We start from the raw sequence: 21,288 nt of genomic DNA, 5'->3' as shown, positions 1-21,288 counted from the left end.
ACAGTCTATTATATCATGTTTTAAATAAGACATTTTCTGAGGGCTTAGTAATGTTAATGGGTCCATTGACTTCCTGTTCAATACTTCAGAATTGGCTCCACTACCTCACAGTGGTAGTTCACTGAAGCAAGCAGCAGATTTCCGTGTATAAAATGGTTATGTATGATATATTATTAAGATGACACGGACATGGTAAGACAGAGAGTCTGGATTTTTTGGATAACTGCAGAAAATACAGTGGGTGGAGAAAAGAAACACTCAAATGCAGGACAATAAAGGATGCATGAATAAATCTAAATATAACTCTGGGTAAGCAAATCATGAGGGAAAAAATTATAACATGGTTAAAATCTCATAAAAGTCAATTTTCCATGATAAAATGTGATGGTAAACTAGATGAGATGTTAGACTTACTGTAGCAGTGTAGGCCGCCTCAGAGTCATCCTCCAGGACTCGGGACATGCCAAAATCGGACACTTTACACACCAGATTCTTGTCGACCAGAATGTTACGCGCTGCTAGATCCCTGTGCACATAACCCATGTCTGAAAGATAGGTCATCCCCACAGCTATGCCCCGGAGCATGCCCACCAGCTGCAGCACTGTGAACTGACCATCACGGGTCTGAAGAGGAGAGAGAAAGTAAACAGTTTGTATCACTGCTACTGGACTACTACTATTATCATTGTTTTAAAATAATTATATATTAAATTAAGAAGTTACCCTCAGGAAGGAGTCAAGAGCCCCATTTTCCATATATTCCACTACTATCATTACTGGTCTGCCTAAAAAGTACAATAAATAAGTAAATAAATGAACAAAACAGCTCCTAACAAGAATATTTAAAAAGGATAAAATTACTTATGCAATAACTTTACTATAGTTCTGTAACAGCACAGTAATAGCAATAGCATGGTAGCCAAAAACATAATTAATCATAGAACGACGCCATTAACTTTATTTCATGGCAATATATTAAAATTAACCCTAACCTAACAGGAAGAGTTTAAAGGTCCTACATTACACAAAAGCGACTCTTATGAGCTTTTACTTTTGTTATAATGTCGTCCCCTCATCAAAAACATACCTGGAGTTGTGTTTTGTTTTAGTTGCACATGTTCCAGTAATCCTTTATTATTAGTCTGTCTACATCTCCAAGGCTTAAAATGCTCTATTCCAACTTGTGAAGTAGTTTTCAAATTAACAGCTACCTTTTACCTTTTATTCAGAGATGGGCAATAACAGAAAACTCAACTCCAGGAATATTTTTGGTGAGGAAACAACATTATAATATAGATCAGAAAATAGTTTAATATGGGGCCTTTAAAATAACAAAAAAAAAAGGTTTGGAAACAGGGCTGCAAAACACATAAACCCTTACGATCCTAGCCATTACCATGCTGTTGCAGTACAGTACAGTACAGTCTGTTTAATAAGCATGGATCAAACTTACTATTGGTGACAACTCCTTCCAGCCTGATGATGTTTGTACAGCTAAACTGACCCATGATTGACGCTTCTCGCAGGAAGTCCCGCCTCTGCTGTTCTGAATATCCACCTTTGAGTGTTTTTATTGCCACAGGAATGTCCATTCGGCCCGGTAACCGCAGGCGCCCACTGCACACCTCTCCAAACTCACCTGGGAAATTAATGAAAAGAAAAGTCAATATTAGGAAGATAATAACTATGGCAATTATACATTTTTTTTTTTTTACAATAATCTGGTGATACACAGAGTCTGTATTTCCTGTTACTACTAGTGAAATACAAGTCTTTAACTGCTATAACAAAAAAAACTGCTTGCCTCCAGGAAAGTACTACTTAAAGAGAATACAAATATTTCAGATGGGTAGATGTAGGTATTTTAATATGACCCTCAAGAAAGTTCATATGGCTTATTTTTATTTGATTAAAAGTGCCCTTTATGCCCTTTGTAATTATAATGTATGGGCTTCTATGTCCAAGTGATTTCCCTTGTACATCAGTAAAGTTCGTCTGTTTCAAGGAGCATTGCAATTACATATTCATCCCAGTAGATGGAGCCCACACTACAAAAACCTTGTGTATAAAGGGCACCTTTGAAATCATTTATGGACCAGGGAGCAAAGACAATCTGTTCAATTTAATAAACCAGTGAACATTACAGCTTTCAAAAATGTGCATCGACTCTCCTTTGCTTCTATACAATAAATAACATATATAATTACCTAGCAAAGACTATAGCTATAAAACAATAAAACAAAAACTTTATGAGGCCTGACTTTTCTCACATGAATAGTTAGAATGAATACTGGCAATATTCTTTGTTATGTTTTTATTGTTATGTATTTATTTTTACCTGCCCCAATTACTCTTTCAATGCAGATGTATGAAGGGTCTATCTCCTTAGCAAACTCCTCCACTGCCTGTGTTGGGTCTTCATATGTGTCTGGGTCCACATAGGTCTTAATCCCAGAGAACGGCACTAGAAAGAAGACACATACAAATAAGAAAACATCAAGCTGTTATAAGGGAATAGAGATGTTTTGGAAAGTATTTTAAAATTCAGAGAGGTTCAGCTGCAGGAAAACCCTGAGGGAGGAGGCCCATTAAAAGTTAAACAAGTTTGATGTTTATGAAAATCTGGGAAACATACGCAATTTGCCCCCACAGTCAACAGCAATCATGTTTTTATTTTACACCCATAACCATCAAGAACACTCAAATAAAACCAAGGTTAGGGGCAACAAAGTTAGTGGTAGAAATAGTATAATACTGAAAACAAATCAGACTAATGAAATGGATGAGCCTCTGAGTCACTCTCGGCTACAACAGATTTAAAGGCATCACGGTAAAGTAATTTTGTAATATACAGTATTTCCAGATGTATTTCATTATAAACTTGCATTGCAAGTGCATTACTTTTAGTAGTGAATAAAATTAAATAGAGAGTAACGTATGATGCGCTTAACTGCATTCATTATGGTAATTATGTAACATAAAAATTGCAATGTATAATGTTTTATTGAGTTTTAGTTTCTCCTGTAGCCTATATTTATCAACATTTTTGCATATTTCACAGCATAATATATACAGTATATACCTGTATATACACTCAGATATTTTTAAACAACATTCCAACTAGCATTCATATTTTGTCACATAAGTTCACAGATTTTGCATTTACCCTTGATATTTCATTTATTTTTTATTCACCAAGATAAAAACTTGGAGCTGAGAAAATGCCTCAGAGCAGCAGGAGTAGATGAAGACATCGCAAGAAGCCCAAACTCCCTCTCCCTCTTTTTCCCCTTCTCTCCCTCCCCCTCCTCTCCAACTCCCCCTCCTTGCTCTCACTCTGACTGTGGAGATGCTGCTGCAGTAAGCACTGTGCATGATGACTGGCACAAATGATAAGTGAAGCAGCCCCTGGTAGCGCTCCAACACATGAACTGGGGACTAAATGTACTTTATGGCAGTGTCAGCGCATATTGTGGGAAAGTTGAAGGCATTGTCCGCAATGGATTTCAGCTTGGAAGTCTAGCTGTAGCTCTGTCTCCTGGGAGTCTAAACACAGTTGTAATAGAGATGACTTTTGCTTCACAGAGAGTGCAGCCTGTTGGCAGCCCATGTCCAGGTGATGCCTCCGCTGTGAACAACCTCAACAACACAAGACAACAAAGGCCTGTAAAAGAACATTTTGAATTGTATGACATGTTATTAATACTAAAGCAGAGGTTTGCAGTCAAACAGAAGTACACAGATAATAAAAAATAGCACCAGCACTGCAGTTATAAGCTTGAAAAATGCACTTTGATGAAGCACCATAATATTTACCTACCTAGTCTTTGTAGCTTGTTGTTATGAAAAATCAATATGTAGTCTGTAATGATTGTCTATTGTGTGTTTATGTTGTTTTGAGGTGCACTTTGAGCTTTTTGTACATGTTTTTGCAATTTTTTTAAATTATTATTATTTTTTAAAGGTAAATAAACTAATCTAGCCTAACGTATATAAGAGGCTTGGATACTTTTATAAAAAAAAAAGAAAATATGTGTATATTGTGTCTAAACTGACCTGAACCTGAGCACCATACTGTTGATAGTAACTTTTATCAATTTGAATTATTTATGCGTGCTTGCATGATTGTGCTTGCTACTGGATCCCTGGATGTCTCCTAAGTGGGATCAATAAAGTCTATCATCTGATATTTCATGTAACTGAAGGTTCTGGACCACTGTAAACAATGTGCTCATCCAAAGCTGTCATAAAGGTAGAAAGTGGTGCCCAGAAAGTCATCTGACATAACATCAATATACTAAAACAGTCTACTTTGTGTTGTTCTGCTATCCCTTAATATTTGACACATACATTTGTTTCTATCAAGCACAGTTTGGAGGGCTTCCTGGGCAAGCATTCACTTTCTTGTAAATTACGCTACTGGGCTTTGTTCTTTCCCTTTGCGACAATCACAGCTTGTACCAGCAGGTGCAAAGCTATGGCACACAAAAGTTGCTAAGATACAAGTTAAGGTGAGTGTGATAAAAACAGGGTGAAACTGGATACCAGTGAGCAAATAGGGATGTTTTTGGAAACTCTAACACCCACAACTTTATCAGACTAGTTAGAAGCATCAGAGCCTGCACACCCTCAGATAACTGTAAAAATGTAATTAAGATTATTTGCCAAAGGGTGTGAGAAAGATGCGCCATGGAAACTGGTCCAGTCTCTCCAAAACTTCAATCACCATCATAAGTACGTGAAGAGAATTGAAATGAGAGGGAGTTGTTTACCATGTCCGCTGTGGAAACGTGTCCTTCGCTTCTCCTCTGACTTCATCCTGGCTTTGATATACCCCTGACACCTGTAGAATACCCCACAGAGGAAAGTGTATCAGTGCAAATCTTGGCAATACACAAGATACAGTCATCTGTTCTGGCAGCTGCAAAGGGAAAATAGTCCCATATTTCAGAATGTTTTTAGAGTAGTACTGGAACAATGTGACCCCAGGTAATATCTGTTTAATATATTTGTGGTTAACTTATCTATATACATTGAGTCCACATTTTCAGTATTCCCACCAACCTCTTCAGGGACTACAGTGTAAATTAGCATTCATGCTATAACCTGGCACCAGCACCTGTACAAATACAAGCCATACAGAAGGCTCATCGACAGAATTTTCGGGGCCTGGGGCAAGAAACTATTAATTTTGGGCCCCTAAGATTCTGAGGCCTGTGACAATAAACCCCTTTGTGCCCACTGTTAACTTCCCTGTCATTTAGTGTAATAAAGTTCATTCACAAATTATGTGTGTGACATATATATTGCATTAGTTGGTCCTCTCAACACAATGCCTTGATTCTATTATTCCATTATCAGCAAAGTGAGGGATCTGACTGACCCTCTGGTGTCACTATAAACTGCATCAGATGTGTGAAATATTAACATCTAAAAGTTTTGTTTCTCTTTGACAATTTGTAACCAGTGCAGAAAATTTGATGTACCTCTCTGAATTATACAAAACTATTATCGCGTATACAGTGTGGTGTATTCGATTTGAGAATAGGGACAAAACAGCTTCAAGCACTTTTCCTACGCTTCTGACAGTAAGAAGAAAAATCTTAGAAACCACAATATTAATTTATTTTGAAACTACATTTATCATTTTACAGAAGCTGCATTTCACATTTTTTGTTGGGTGTTTCAGAATCCTTTTGCGCAACGATTGTGTTCTCGTAATATAATGCCTTATCAAATTATCAGCAGATTCAAAGCCATTTTTCATAGTTTACCAATAATTGCAACTAATAAAAAAGTATGTGAACCAAAGGACACAAATCTGCTCTAACCTGCTGAAGTTAATGGGACGAAGCAAACTGCTGGTACATGCATTACATGCCGAGTAATTAGCCAGAAAATTGGTGCAGTCAGTTGGAAAATAAGAGTGTCCGCCTGATGGCAAAGGGAGTCCGTTAATAGACTTCTGCTGGACGGCTCACAAAAGAGGATATGAGACAGAAGTGTGAGTTTGTGTGTGTACAGTGCCCTTCATTATTATCCAAGCTCATAATAAAATCTATTGTAATTTAGTAACATAGTGGTGTATTCTTTGTGATGCCCCTAATTTAAACTGTTTTCTAGCTGTGATTCATGGAGATCTGGGGCCTCAGGAAAAAACTACTCTAATAAAAAAGTGCAAAAAAAAGTTTCGTAACACATATAACTCTGAACATGATTCAAATCTGCCTCCTACCTCTGCCAGCTTATTTCTATTTACTTATAATTTATTATTAAAAAAAAGTTAGAGTTAAAGAGTTAAAATGCAACAGCCATTTCCAACAATATGAAGAAGTGGGGTCTATCAGTTTTGCAGTTTTGAAAAAGCAGTCAACAGACCAATTTCTATTATTAACTTGTTTTAGATCAATATTGTTCTTTACTAAGTACTAAAAGTAAACTGATGATCTATGTATGTTATCTTCTAACACCTGAAAAAATACCTGAAAAAACAACAAACAACGAAAAAAAGTTTAAATTATTCATATTACCGTCCAGTAATGAGGAGGAAGAGGGTGAGAATGACCAGCAGAGAGAAGCCCCCCACTGACGCTGTGACCACCACCAGAACCTGGCCTTGATCTGCAACATCAGGGTCTGTGGAGAACACACAATAAGTATCTGCACACAGGAACAGAGATGCTGGAAATGCTGACTGGAGCATTTTAGATTCAAGTCAGTTCATGGGAAAGGGCTGAAGAATTGCTGAGGGGTATTTAAGGACAGAGATGGAGCTGTGGAAAGTGCAAGAACTTTTACTCAACTCATTCAGTCATTCCTACACTTAAACTGGAAAAGTATTTCTGTCCATAAAATTTACAGTGTTAGAAATAGTGTCCAGAAATATTTAAATGGGAAATTTAAATTGTTAGCAATTATAACAACTGTAAAAATTGTAGTGGGCAGAATATTATAGACGTAGCAGGAAGAATTAATGTCCACTTTATGTCTCTATGGGTAAAATATTCCACAGTGTGGCATTCCATGGAAACAAGCAGGTGTTACCATCATTACAAGTATAAAAAACTGTACAGGATTCACAGGTTTAATGCAATACAAATAAAGAAATAAGACTTACATGGAGATAAGCAGCTGGTGTATGTACCACCAGAAAAGTTACATAGTGCAGCTTTAAATTAAATATCTCCCATCTCATCAGTGAAACATGTTTATTAAAAGGTCCTATATTACACCAAATTGACTGTTGTGAGTTTTAAGCCATGTTTTAATGTTACCTCATCAAAAAATTACCTGGAGTTGTGTTTCATTCACATATATTTGAGTAATCCTGCACTGTTAGGCTGGCTAGATCTCCAAAGCTCAAAATGCCTTTTCACCTTGCCTTGTGATGTCATGAAGCATTAGTTTTCAAGTTAACAGCTACCTTTTACCTTTTTTCAGTAGAGACTGGCAATTCCAGGGCTGAAATTATCCAAATGATTCTAGTGAAGGCAGCGGTGCAGCGGGCTTGGTAAGTGGGGGTACGCCGTCCACCCACTTCTCCCGATGTGAGATATAAAAAAATAACCAGTATAAAATAGCTACAACTTAAATGTCAAACCACTGGCAATAGTGAAAAGAACCTGCATAGGCTTATGATATCTCCAGTTCTATCCTACAGTGACCTGTGACATGAGTGGACCAGGACTGATCCCAGGACTGATCCAGGAGGACTAAACCAGGACTAAAACAGGACTAAACTAGGACTAAACCAAAACTGAACCAGGACTGAGTGTGGGGACGGGCCTGGATGTGCGCCCGCGTAGACAGTCTGGTGACCGAGAGTAAAAGGACCAGCACAGCGCTCCACGCCCCATGGGGCTAAACGCTGTCACCTAATCACGTTTTGTGGACACCCTGCTCTGTGGGCTTGGGGTCCCGTCTCTCTCTCAAGTCCAAGATTAGTCCTGGTTTAGACCTGGTTTAGACCTGAATTAGTCCTGTTTTAGTCGTGGTTTAGTCCTCCTGGTTCAGTCTTAGACACATGTGTTGTAGCATATGATTTATGTTCTGTTGGAAAGGGGGGAGGTTCATTACATCAATAACGTCACGAATCGCCCCCACTTAAAAAATCCCTACTACACCACTGAGTGAAGATGTATGGAGATTAAAAACACAGTTCCTGTATTACCACATGACATCACAAGTTGGAGTGTTTTTTCTGTTTGAGAGACGGACTCAAATGCAAGGTTTGTGTGTTAAACATGTGAATGATACAAAGCATAACTCCAGGTATGTTTGTGATGAGGAAACAACATTTTAACATAGGTCAGAAAATAGCAAAATATGGGCTCTTTAAATGCACTCTCTCCTCATCCTTCATCTGCCTCAACCTCCCAAAGTTACAGAACATTTTTTTTCTTAAATACACTTTCATACTTCTACAAGAAACTATTTTGCAGCAGCTGTGCATTTATCTGAGTAAAGATTTGGAGTTTTCCTTGCGTCCTTGTGTGCATGAGAGCATGTAAAGGTGTACATCCAGATTTATCATTTGGAGCGTGGTTTTTGTGGCGGCTGCTTCCTCCAGGTCTGAACTCAGCAGAGCATTATGAGTGTGCAGCGTAAAGGACTATAATAAACACAGCCTGAATCAGAACCTACAGCGCTTATCCACATTAAAAAATAAATAGCTCACGGCTGAAGGAGCACCAATGAGTTTTACTGAGCCATGCTGAACAATGCCCATAAAGTGTCTCCAAGGTTTTTATAGAGCTGTTGATCAACACCGATGACTCAACCACCTCTGGCTCTCTGCCCTGTAAAACCTTCACCTTGAATTTCACCAGTCAACTATTTCATCCAAAATAAGAATGGGAATGTCAGAGCTGGCTGCAGTTAAGGTGCACTTTTTGACTTGACTTTATTTCTTATAGCATGGAATATGAACATTTTTTGCTATGCGATCTATCAAAAGAAAGGGGTGGTCCTATTTGAATCTGGAAAGAGTTGAGATGTTGGAAGCTTGAACAATGCACTTTGAACATTGATATAGCACCTTAACTTTTTGGCTACTTAATCATTGTGGTCATTTATTTCACAGTGTCAATATGTCATCTGAAATGATTGTCTGTTGTTGTTCATGTGGTTGTTTTAGTCTGATAGTGCACTTTAAGCTTTTTGCACTTGTTTTCTTTCCTGGATTTTAACTACAAATGGAAAATAAATTAGCCTAACCTAATCCTTTTAAGGTGTAAACTGGAATAAAGGTTTTATCAGGAAAGACACAAATCCCAGTACTAGCTTCTTTATTCAACCATAAAGCTGTGAAAAGAAAACAAAAATCTGACAAAAAAAATGCAAACATTTCATAAGACGTGGGTAGCAGTAGACCTTTTCTGAATAAGCCTTGTGCTCTTGTACCTTCAGCAGCAGTAGAAAACTCAAAGTTGGGGCTGTATGCGGTGAATCCTGCGGTGGTTCTTGTGCGCACATGGAACACATAAACAGTGGAGGGTCTGAGGCCTGTCACCACCACACTGGGGGTCCGAGTGCGGGTCGATGAGTAACTCAGCTGCTCCTGCTCCTGCACAGAGAAACAGCAAAGAAAATACAGCTATTAATAAAGCACAATGTTTGAATAAAGTACTTCATTTTATCCAATTAGCTTCCACAGCAGATGGTGAGCAAAGCAGAATTACAAATGAATTATGAATACTCTGCACTAACAATGCATATTGTTTCTGTGAGCCAGTTACTGTATAAAACTGAATATTTGTCCCCATTAGCAAAACCATAACCATTTATTGTAACTGATGCATAAAAAGCAAAAGATCCCCTAAAGTATAGGTATTAAGGCCATAAACCATTCAGGGCAGTCTAAAATGAGAGCCTCTAAATGTATTCTTCCCATGAACGATTCTGATACAATAAGTCAACTTAATAATACACATCTATCACCCTGGCAATTCAACTGATAATAAATGTCTTATTTACATATATTTATACCATCCCAGAATTTGAATGAGAGGTGTGGAACTGAGAAAGTACTGCAGTTCATTACATGCTGTGCTTTAGGTATCAACAAAGGTTTTACCCTTTCATAGTACTTGACTTCATAATCTACGATGTCTGCTGGAGGCTGTTCCACCTGCTCCCAGGAGAGGGCGATGCTGTTCTCAGTGGCCCAGTCCTTTCTGACCACCCCCACCAGAGCTGGACCTGCATTCACACGTACAGAGATAGTCAGAGACACTGCCAGACTGAAGGAGCATCAAATAACACAGGAGAGGAAGGGAGTGGGAAGTGAAATTAAGAAAAATGTCTGACAACTGGAACACGCAGTCACCTGTCCCGGCCCTGGGGGTATGTGGATATGAGCGATTACAGTCATTTACCGCTACAACCACTGAACCACACTCTTTATCTGTAGGCTTTGAAGGAAACTTGAGAAATAATAAAGTTTCAAGCAATATTTCTGCCACCAAGCCACAGGGACGCCTCTGATGCTATACATATCATCACGAGAGACAAGGTTTTAATCTTACACAGAGGTGGAAGCAGTATTGTATTGTTTCCTCTTTTGAGTTTTGGTACACTAAATAATATGCAGCTACTGTGCCAGGCGGTAATATAATAATATGAAATGATGATCAGACAATTAGGAGACTAATTCACTCTACTCTTCCTCATCATCCCTTTCTATTGGTCAGTCAGTCATGCACCAAGTGAGCCACACACTTTGACAAAACTTTACAAACATGAGTGCATGTGGAGGTGTGTCCTATCTCCCCGAGCTCACAGGGCGTGATTGACACTCGCATCAACCAATCAGGAAGGCACATGGTCAGTTCGTGTCAAAAACAAACATGATAGTTTAAAAGAAAGGAAAAAAATAACATAAAGCGCAGATTTTTACAGAATCACCAATCAAAGCGGCAAACTTTTATTTATCCAAGCTATATGAAATCAAATATTTAGTTGAATGTTACAAGAATTTTGGAGTGGAGATGTCAACAAATCAGCAGCTGGTTGGATCATCTCAAGTTTGGATGGATTTATGGTCCAATTTTGGTCCGGCAACCAAATGAGAGAATGGCAAAATAAACCAGTCACAGTGAAGGTGTGAGACAAAGTAAGACAAAGTAAACAGCTTTAAAAACATTTAAATTGGGACATGGATTTTTTTTTTTCTTTTTCTGTCCTATCACCCAAACTTAATATATGCAATTATTTACACACGGTTCAGCTTTTACATGGTTTAGAGAAGAAGCACAACAAAACAAAATTGCCTATAAATAATATTTCATGTTTTCTAAAGATGCTGATTACACACTTGATCATTTCTATTATGGCTGCAAATGTGAAAAATAGTTGATACAAAGCTACAGGGAGAGAGAGCTAAAAATCTCTCCTCAGACATTCAAAAATCTTCTATTAATTATTCATGAACGCCTCACATGAACAGAATATTATTTGGAAAACTAATACAGCTCGTTCCTCTGTTGTGGAGTGAGCGGTTACGGAGAGCACTGAGTGAATACAAATTTTGTCCTAGATTTATGTTTAAAAGTGTCTCTTCTTTCAAAGCACAACACACACACACAGAGGAGACTTCAGGCTTGTTCAAGTACAGTTAACAAGGACATCATTACACATGCTAGTTTTACAAAGTTTTATAGCATCGAGATAGAGAATATTTGAGCTAAATAGAAGAACCTTGTAAATATATAGTTGGACATCAGATTTGAACCCCCTTAAAACTTAAAACTTTTTTGAGCTGACTCGTGTGTACAGTGTTGCTTTTATTCAAGACAGACAATACATATCTTTATTATCCAAAGTAAGATTAATTACTGTTTTGTTGCAAGAGAAAATGGGGGTACTGCACTATATTTGCTCCATATCACCTATAATGAGGGCAACAAATGAAATCACTAATATTATATCACATTTTTGTCTTTATCTTTATAAAGTTAAAGGTGCACTGTGCAACTTTTGTGGCAAAGGGTTTGCCACTTGCTTGTCTCCATGGAAATGATATTGCTTTGCCTTGAATATTCCATAGTATGACATTAAACTTAAGTCTTATATTTAAAACAATTAGATGTGTTTCTATTGCTCATAAATTCAACGAAAAATATACATTCAGAGCTGAGTACATGGCCTGGTGGCATCCTGTTACCATGGAAATAGATAATGTCATACTGTGGAACATACCAGGCAAAGCAATAATATCACCATACCACATATACCAGACAGCTGGTAGGCCCTCTACCACAAAAGTTACACAATGCATCTTTAAATTTAAGTTTTTTATTCACATATTTTTTCAGGATTATTTCATATAAACTCAAAATACTCTACTAGCTAAGGCAGTCCTGACCAAGCATAGCTCAAGATCCGTGATGGGTGTACCCTCTGCTCCTGACAGGTGACGGGTGTAAAACAATCTAAATAAAGCTCCTGACAGGTTACGACATTGAAAAATGGGTCAAATGCGGAGAACAAACTTCCCAATAAGAAGACAATAAAATGTACCATAACCTTAAATAGGCACTGTGTAACCTTTCTAGTAACCTTAAGTAACCTAGTAACCTTTCACTTTGTGGAAACTGTCTGACCTTGCAGCATTAGGATTTGTTCGCTCAACGGTAGGCAGGTACTTTTTAAATTTAACTAATCGCTGCTATTTGGTCGAGACATATGTAATGCGCTGAAATGCTCAGTGGTGTCCGGTGTGTGCTCTACACTTCCGTGGTTCTTGAAAACTGTCAAGTGTATTCCGATTCCTGACCTACTCACTGGAGAGAAGTTAAATTGAATGGAGACGCTAGGTGGCACCAGCCTGGCTATAACCTTTCTGCTTTGGATAGAGTGTGTCACAGTATGGAAAAAAAGTCTATTGTTCTTGAAAAGTTCTCTTAGTGTGTGGGTTTACTTGACCACCACCAATCTGACCTGTAGACCTGTCACAATAACAATAAACCATTCTTGTTGAATAGACATCATCATTAAAATTCATGAGCATGCAATAATTAGCCACAGAAGTGACTTTTTCAACCATCTGCAGATGTTTTCATATTACATCAAAATAACTAACATTTCTACACCATTTCAAAGAAACTGTGCAAACAATAAATACTGAGACTAAAATATATGCATCCAGTGATCATATATTGAACAATAAGTCAATATAGTAATTATTGTGACAGTCATACCAACCTGTAATTCGGTTTGTAAAACAATCTAAACAAAGCAGTTACCGTGGAAAAAGCATGTAAACCCAAAGTTACATACTAGTAGCGCACCTTTAATCATGCTGTTACATAAACATGGAAGTAGACTAAGATACTATATTTTCTTGACGTGAAAAACTCTGGTGTGCAGTCCATAAAAGAGTGGTTAGAGCCAGAGGAAACATCTGCTGTGGCCATTGCTATGTGAAGCTCCATGTGCCTCTGTGTCCGGTGGGCAGCTGGTGTCTGAGCCCCTCACAGAGAGCCAAGATGTTGTGGGAATTTCTCGGTCCCAGTCTGGCTGTGTGTTGAAGGTAGAGATGGCAAACAGCACACACAACAGCATGTATTGACAGAACACCGCAATAGATCTTGGAAATCAACTCTACAAATACTCCAAATATGTCCATCTCTTACAATCCAATTTATCATTAAAAAAAAAAAAGGAATTCCTGTTTTATCTTGATTTTTGCTTGTTAGTTATGATAATGCTGCTAATTTTTAATCTGTCTGGAAATGCATGGATAGCCAATGCAATGAAGTCAATATAGATTTTAAATCAGCCCACTCTTGTACAATCAAACTATAGACAACCCTATGTCCTGTCAATCATTATTTAATCTTTGCACTGTTTGACCTCTTGTATATAACTGAGATAAATTTGTATTATTATATTTCTATATTTTAGTTTTACTTGTACATATACATTTATATAATTATGCTGATCTTGCTATTTTTGCTACTTATTTTGAATGTGCTACTGCTGTTTATATTTTTGCTTGGTATTATATTTATTGTGATGTGTGTGCTGCTGTGTCCAAATAATTTCTCTTGTGGATCAATAAAGTTTAAGACTAACTAAACCATAGCTAAACCAAGACATATCTTCAATAAACATGAAATATTATATGAAAACAATGCAGGAACAGTCTCTGAACAGGGGTTAAATCAGGACCACACCAGAACTAGGTCTCATGGTTCATGAATTTTCATTCCAGCAAACAAAAACAAGAGGAGGGCATTAAGTGTGAAAAGCTAAGTATACATTATGTATAACTAAACATTTAAAACGATAGCATAAACATCATTATAAGGATATCAGGGACGGCACATTTGAAAACCTACAGGCAGTGCAAGAAGTGCCCTCAAAACATCTGCGGAATGGAATAAACTGTATTTTTACAGTGGTGGATGGGTAAAAACATGGGCCAAATCCTTATATGTAATTCTGTCGTGCTTCCAGAGACATCTATATTATAATCCTGAGTAAAACGAGGGGGAGAGGCTGGGAGACTGAAAATATCTGCAGCCAGCTATCCTGCGTAAAAAGCAGAAATTTATGCAAGGAGAGGCACTGAGAGGACCTCGGGGGGAAACAACCCAAATCCAAAGAGGAAAAGCTCCAACATCCGGAGCATATCAATCCAAGAGCGGACGCCATTTCCACACTTGGAGAGACTTCCCAAGAGGACCATTCTGTACCTCTGGGCCCAACCATGGCATGTGGCAGTGTTCATTTGTGCACTATGATGGCAACACGTGCTGAGCTTTAAATTAAATATCAATAAACACATGGATTTATTTATCATCGGTAAATGTTAGGAATGTAACTATAACTGAAATATCGTGATTCTCACAATAATATCGTGGGTCATGTCAAAATGTCATGTTTCTTTGCAGAAATTCATGGTTATGGTGCAGCAATAGCAAAAAAAAAAAAAAAACAACCTGAGAGAACTACGTAGACCATTATCCTTCGCTGTGTTTGCTGTGTTTTAGTCCAATCTACATGCCCAAATAACTGCTATTAAGTACTTCTAAATCTTAATTATTTGGATTATGACAAGAGAAAGGCAGTATATTCACAGTTTTGTTAGCCTCCACAAAATATTGCAACAAATATATTACCATGAGATGCATTTTGTGAAAATATCATATTGAGAGATTTGGATATCGTTACATCACTATTAAATGTAAGATTGAGATTTGTAGTGGCAGTCAGTTTTACAGGGGTGGTATGTGGACTTCTTCAGACTTCTTCATTCTAATTTCGAGTTAAGTCTTTCTACGTTTGATTTTACACTGCTAAGATCTTTGTTGGGAGAGTCAAAAAATCAATACCCGTATACTAATTAATACTAAAACTACAAGTAGATTCCCATGTGAACAACAGCAACACTGAAAAAATACATAAATTGCAAAAAAAAAGTTTGTCCTTACCTGAAAAGTTTTAGAATAATCTTAATCTTTATCAGCACTGAGATCACATAAAGATACACATAAGTTAGAGAAATAATATTTAAAGGTGCACTATCTAACTTTTTGGTTGGGGGTCCATCACCTGCTTATATCTATGGATATATCATTGCTCTACCTAGAATGTTCAACAATATGACATTAAACAGCTCTGACTTACTTTTATTCTATCACAGGTGGTGTTATTGGTCAAAAATACCTAAAAAAAACATATATTCTGACTTATTGGCCATTGTTTTCTCTTGTTTTCTAAACTGTCAGCAACAGTCATGGGAAAAAAAAAAAATCAGTTAATCTCTCATGAACACTACTCTATAACAGCTAAAATCTATACTACTATATTCTGGTTTTATAATGTTGTAATCACAGCATGTTGTGATATAAGTTGATGAAATAAGCAGTAAGTGAGAAGTAAGATGGATGGTTAGTCCATCTCTACGTATGGGTCAAAAAGCCTTTTATTAAGAGAGGTATTAAAAAAGTGAAGAAGTTTCTAAAGAGACAATTATAACACACTTATGCTCACTAAAACTTCATCAAATTGATGAATGAAAAACTAAGTAAAAGCTTTACTTTGGTAAATTGGGGAAAATAGGTTAGCCTTGAAGTATAAATGCTCAAGTGGAAAGGACAGAGAGGGGGGAGAGTGAAGAGGGAGAAGAGAAGAGTCCCAGGAGGCTGCATCTCCCCAGCATCTGAGCATATAAATAGAATCCTGCCTTATTCCCAGAGCAGGACGGAAAAACACAGAAGAGAAAAGAAAGGAAAAATCTAAAATCCAGGGCACCTCCAAAGACCAAAGATATATTCACAATGAGGAATTACAGTGTGCCCCGTGGACATGGACTGTTACATTAGACATCGGCTCACTTATCTTCACCTACTCCTCTTATTGGTCAGAATCGCCCAGGCAACAAACCTCTTTAACAAACTTTCAGAATGAGAATATGATAGTTGTAGTTTCAGCTTAAAGGAAATATAAAAATACTAAATGTTGTAGAAATTCTGGTGAAATTTAAATTCTAGGATCTAGGTTGCAAGAAAATTATGCCTTTTTAAAAATTATTATTGTTACTTAAACTTTCTGGAGGAGGGTCTGCCACCTCTGCTCATCTTTAAGGAAATGTTATGGTTTTGTCCCACAGAATGGCATACACTTCCATGGAGACAAACCCACAATACCTCCAGGCCAAGTCATGGGTCAGATCTATGGAGAAGTGAACTTATTTACAGCAGGAATGCATCACTGACATGATTTTGTTTTTGAGCAGTAAAACACCTGTAATTGAATAAATGAAACATAGATGAGTTTAATACTATATTGTGAATCCTTGCAAAAAAGCAGTATGTAAAGCATTAATATCTTGAAGGCTGTATCAAGTGGTGATTTGAATATTGTTTAATGAATTTATACATTGAGTTGAACATTGTTTAATGTTTAAAGGTAATGCTCTTGTGTCCTAAATAATGGGAAACAGATGTATGCTTTTAGGGACATTCCTTTGCAGATAAGGCTTTGGTGATAACCCAGGCTGGAGTTATCTAAGAAGACTTGGTGTGATCTACAATGGTTTGGTGGGGGTTGTCACTTCCCCCAAAGAAAAAATGCTGACACTTCAAGGACAATTCAAGGCGTGAACCTGCTCAACATATTATATGCATATTCATACTGTTGTGTTATTTATCTGGGTGAAGGGAAAGGCAGGGGGTCAGATTGCCTGGCGTAAGACCTGCGTAAGTGGAGGCCATCAGGGACAGCGATTTGACCCAGAGCTCTGTATTAGAATCGTATTGGCAGGCGAATAATTTTTTGTAATTTAAATTGATTGAGTCTAGTAATTTTTGATAGAACATGCCTAACAATCTCCATGGAAAAAGTTTGTGCCATGTCCCCAGCCTAATGATAATTTAATAGAACACTGTAATTGTGTGAAAGAGATACTAAACTTCCATGACTTTTTCAAAACTTTCATTGAATTGACAAAATTCCATAACTTTTCCAGGCCTGAAAAATTACATTTTCAATTTCCATGACTTTTCCAGGATTTCCAGGACTGGTATAGCATTTATTATATACTGATTAACTTTTGTAATGATTTGGGGATGTGTGGTTACTGTTGCAATTATTTGCTGTGAAAAATCAATCACTCACGATTTTCATAATGTACAGAATATTAATACAAATCCTTCATTGTCCATTCCCAACAATGCAGAAAGTATTTGTACCATTGCGAGGACATCTAAACCACTTGTTTTGTAATCTCTTTGAAGTTACTGCTGCACAAAAAAGCAATTTCTCCAAATCGCTACAATCTTTCTTGTGCTTAAGGCTTCCCTCTTGTTGTCGTAACAGCATGATTTTTTCTTATATGTAAACAACAAACAGAAGCTGGCACAGTTTATGCCCACACCTCCTGACATAAGACCACCGTGCACTCAGGGCGAGACTCTGCTGAACAGTGGGGGCAGAGTGGTCTCACAGTAGTTCAAAGAGTTCCAAACACAAGCTCTCTGTGATAGGCGGCTTCCTCAAGATTTAACCCAAAACACTTGACCCTCTCTGGGCTTATGAGAACAACAGTGCACAGACAGAAGCCCAGTTTAATGAAAAAGGCTTTATGGATAAGACAAAATTCACACACATTACTGTTGTATGTACCTTCTGTCTATAGATTATATGTTTTTGTGCATAATATTATACTTCAGAATAAACATATAACTTTTACTCAAATATTTTTAAGCTATAAACAGTGGTGGAAGAAGTAACCAATTTTGTGCATATACTGGGGCAAATAAATACTCAAGCAAAATCTACATAGGTAAAAGTATTAAAGTACTATGTGCATGAACAGTAAAAAGTAAAAGCATTTTGAGCAGATTTGGACCTAATAAAGCTTCAAATGTAGTGATTTTAATACTGATTTGCAGTGAAATTTGTTCAACAGAAACAATTTAATCGATGACTGAAAAATGTAGTGGGTTAGAAAGTACAGATATATGCTCTCAAAGTATCCACTTTAAAATGTGCTAAAATACAGACACCTAAAATGCATAAGTACAGTATTTTACTACTTTTACTTCCTTAAGTTCCACCACTGACTATAAATTAGAGTTATAAGTACAAATGGTAATAGCAGAAGCAGTAGTAGTAGCAGCAGCAGTGTAGTAGTAGAAGTCGTGGCAATAAGTTAGATAGTAATAAAGTCTGAACACATTTGGAGTGTGTCTTAGATTGTAAAACACAAGGTGTAAAATAGGGATGAGTTAACTTGTCACAGCCATCACTAAAACTTATCAAGGTTATTAAAGCAGTAGGCACTGGAAAGACAAATGAGTAGTAATTATGATTAATAGCTTTAGCCTAATTAAAAGCATAATGAGGCATTAATAGGCAATTTACAAACAGATAACACACAAACAAAATATAAATACCCCCTCCCTCTCACCAACAAAACCTATTTAAGTGCTAATTCTGCTTTTGATTGGCTATTATTTCGTTATTGGCGTGATATCACAATCAATTACATAAATCTCCTCACTGTCTCAGTTTCATTTGGCATTACGCTTGTCTTTTCAAGTCCAATGTGAGCAGATGTTTAGTAAGGCAAGAGTGTCTCTCTCTGAAATGAATCCACACTATTAAAGATATTAAACAGAGAATTTTAACAAGTACTTATGCTGCAAGTCACATAAAATAAGGCTGTGTGTAAACAGATAAAATGGTAATAGCCACAATATAGCAAATTAATGGTAAATACAAAACATCGTGAGGAAAATAAATCAATGGCCCTTGAATAATGTTTGTAAAAACTATATTTCACAGCTGGTTCCCTCATATATTATTTTATCCCGGCTGATCCTTGGGCATTCCTTGTTGACAAAGTCTGGCTAAGATTAAAGGTTCACTACAGAACTTTTCTGATGAGGGAGTCTGTCAAATGCATTTCTCCTTGGAGATGCTGTTGCTTCTGTCTTGCATTTATTCAATCATAGTAGGAAATAGGGATCAACTGATATGTTTTTTTTTTTTTTTCATGGCCAATCCCGAAACAGACTGTTTAGAAGTCAGAGCAGCTGATTAGTTCTGCCTATATTTGGGGCCAACATATAGGACTAATTTTGATGATTTTCCTAAATTTTTTGCAATTTTTACTTACTACAAACTCACCTACAGCCCTTTTTAAACCACACATCTTCAAGTCAAGAGAGCTGTGTACTCATTTTTTCATGCTATGATCTCTTCATATTAAATTGTTTTAATATAAAGCTTTGTGTATATTTTTAGGCAGCGGATCAACCAAAACAAAATATCTCCCTGTGCTGGAGATTTAAAGCTCATATATTGGTCTATCTCTACTCAAAAATACACACATTCTAATTGCTTGTGGGATTGCATCTCCACAGATCTGCTTCTCCAATAGAATGCTGCTTGTTATATTGTTATTGCAATTATTTCCACAGTTATTCCTTTATTTTCTTTGCTTTGCTGTGGTTATGTGCTGCTCTAATTGTTACCCTGACAAGTGCTCTTCATAACCACTGTCATTCACACTAATTGCCAGTAAGTCCCGAGCAGTTGAGAAGTGCGTTGGCTGTACAAAGAATCCATGTGAAGGCGTGAGCTACAGAGCGTCTGTGACTAAGAGACAATACTAAAGTCTGGAGGTGGGACGGCTGGAGTGTGTAAAAATGTGATATGTGGATAGATCTCCAGAGCCGTGTGCTGGCTGTCTATGAGGGATCCTAGTTTGACAAGTTAATCCAGTCTAAACATGGTAAAAGGAACATTCCCACAGGCAGCCTCTTCCTCCTCCAGAGATGATTTGCATTCAGTCTGCTCAGCCCAAGACATGTGACATCTGTTTTCAATGACAATGTGACAGCACATCAGCATAATATCTCAATTCTAAAAATATGTCATTAAACTCAGAGCTCAGGCAAATAATGAGGTGTTGAAATTAGTATAGGGACATGTCTACATAGGGCCAATAATGATGCAAGTGAAGTAAGACAGAAATGTCAAACTTAACAACAAAATGTGATTGAATTGTGTTTGTGAATAGGCCTGACACGATAACTACACTATCGACTTATTGTTCAATATATGAAAGCTGGAACAATATTTTTTAGGGTCAATATTTATCATGTGTACATTAGTTTTGTTATTTTTTGGCTATAAGATTTAAGCCGTAGAAGGTTGAGTTAATAACTTCTATGATTCACTACAGATGCAAACTAAGAATTAAAGTGTTTAATTTATGCTACTTATTTATTGCAGTTTGTGTTTTTAACAGTATTGTATATTTAGAATATTTTTTGGGGGAATATCCTGTTATAGAGTTATTAAGTCAGTAGCATGAATTTCAATATTATTGTTTATCGCATTGTTTCCCAAAGACTGGGTTGCGACCCTCAAGTGGGACACAAGAGATTTTTTTGGGTCGTCTTGTCACGATATGGATGTAAGTCTGCAATATACAGTTCTGACACTGATCCTCGTGCTGTGCTCTCCTCCTGCACCCCGGACCGGAATGAGCTACAAAAACACAGACAGGCCCACCTATCTCATGAGAAATGTTGAAATTTGACATGTTTCGTATAATTTCTAATCTTTTTGTAATTATTTTATTGACTATTTTGTTCCAGTATTACTGGTTTAATTGATTGTTGAAATGGGCTACATTTAATGTCCAAACAGGCGACTTACGGATCCCTTTTATTGCTGGTTCAATTAGTGTTTTTTATTGTATAAAACTTGTTCAGAGAAACATGATCACTCAGTCACTCAGTCAACAATAAAACATCCTCATTAATG

The 21,288-nt window shown here is 37.1% G+C and overlaps 1 protein-coding gene across 1 annotated transcript in view; it reads right to left on the bottom strand.

The window, feature by feature from the left end:
- LOC110173089 (ephrin type-A receptor 6-like) overlaps nt 1-21,288 on the bottom strand; it is a 63,268-nt gene that overhangs the window by 2,319 nt on the left and 39,661 nt on the right. The window contains exons 9-16 of the mRNA XM_020939063.2: nt 10,076-10,200; nt 9,403-9,565; nt 6,531-6,636; nt 4,773-4,843; nt 2,339-2,464; nt 1,454-1,639; nt 724-785; nt 415-624 (exon numbers count right to left, since the gene is read on the bottom strand). Coding sequence (XP_020794722.1) covers nt 415-624; nt 724-785; nt 1,454-1,639; nt 2,339-2,464; nt 4,773-4,843; nt 6,531-6,636; nt 9,403-9,565; nt 10,076-10,200 — 1,049 coding nt within the window. The remainder of the gene's footprint in view (nt 1-414; nt 625-723; nt 786-1,453; nt 1,640-2,338; nt 2,465-4,772; nt 4,844-6,530; nt 6,637-9,402; nt 9,566-10,075; nt 10,201-21,288) is intronic.

This window comes from Boleophthalmus pectinirostris, unplaced genomic scaffold (genome assembly GCF_026225935.1).
Source record: "Boleophthalmus pectinirostris isolate CB_2022bp ecotype Guang Dong unplaced genomic scaffold, ASM2622593v1 HiC_scaffold_19, whole genome shotgun sequence".
NCBI classification, from domain to species: domain Eukaryota; kingdom Metazoa; phylum Chordata; class Actinopteri; order Gobiiformes; family Gobiidae; genus Boleophthalmus; species Boleophthalmus pectinirostris.
Note: the sequence above shows the minus strand (reverse complement) of the source record. Positions and strands in the feature narration are given on the sequence as shown.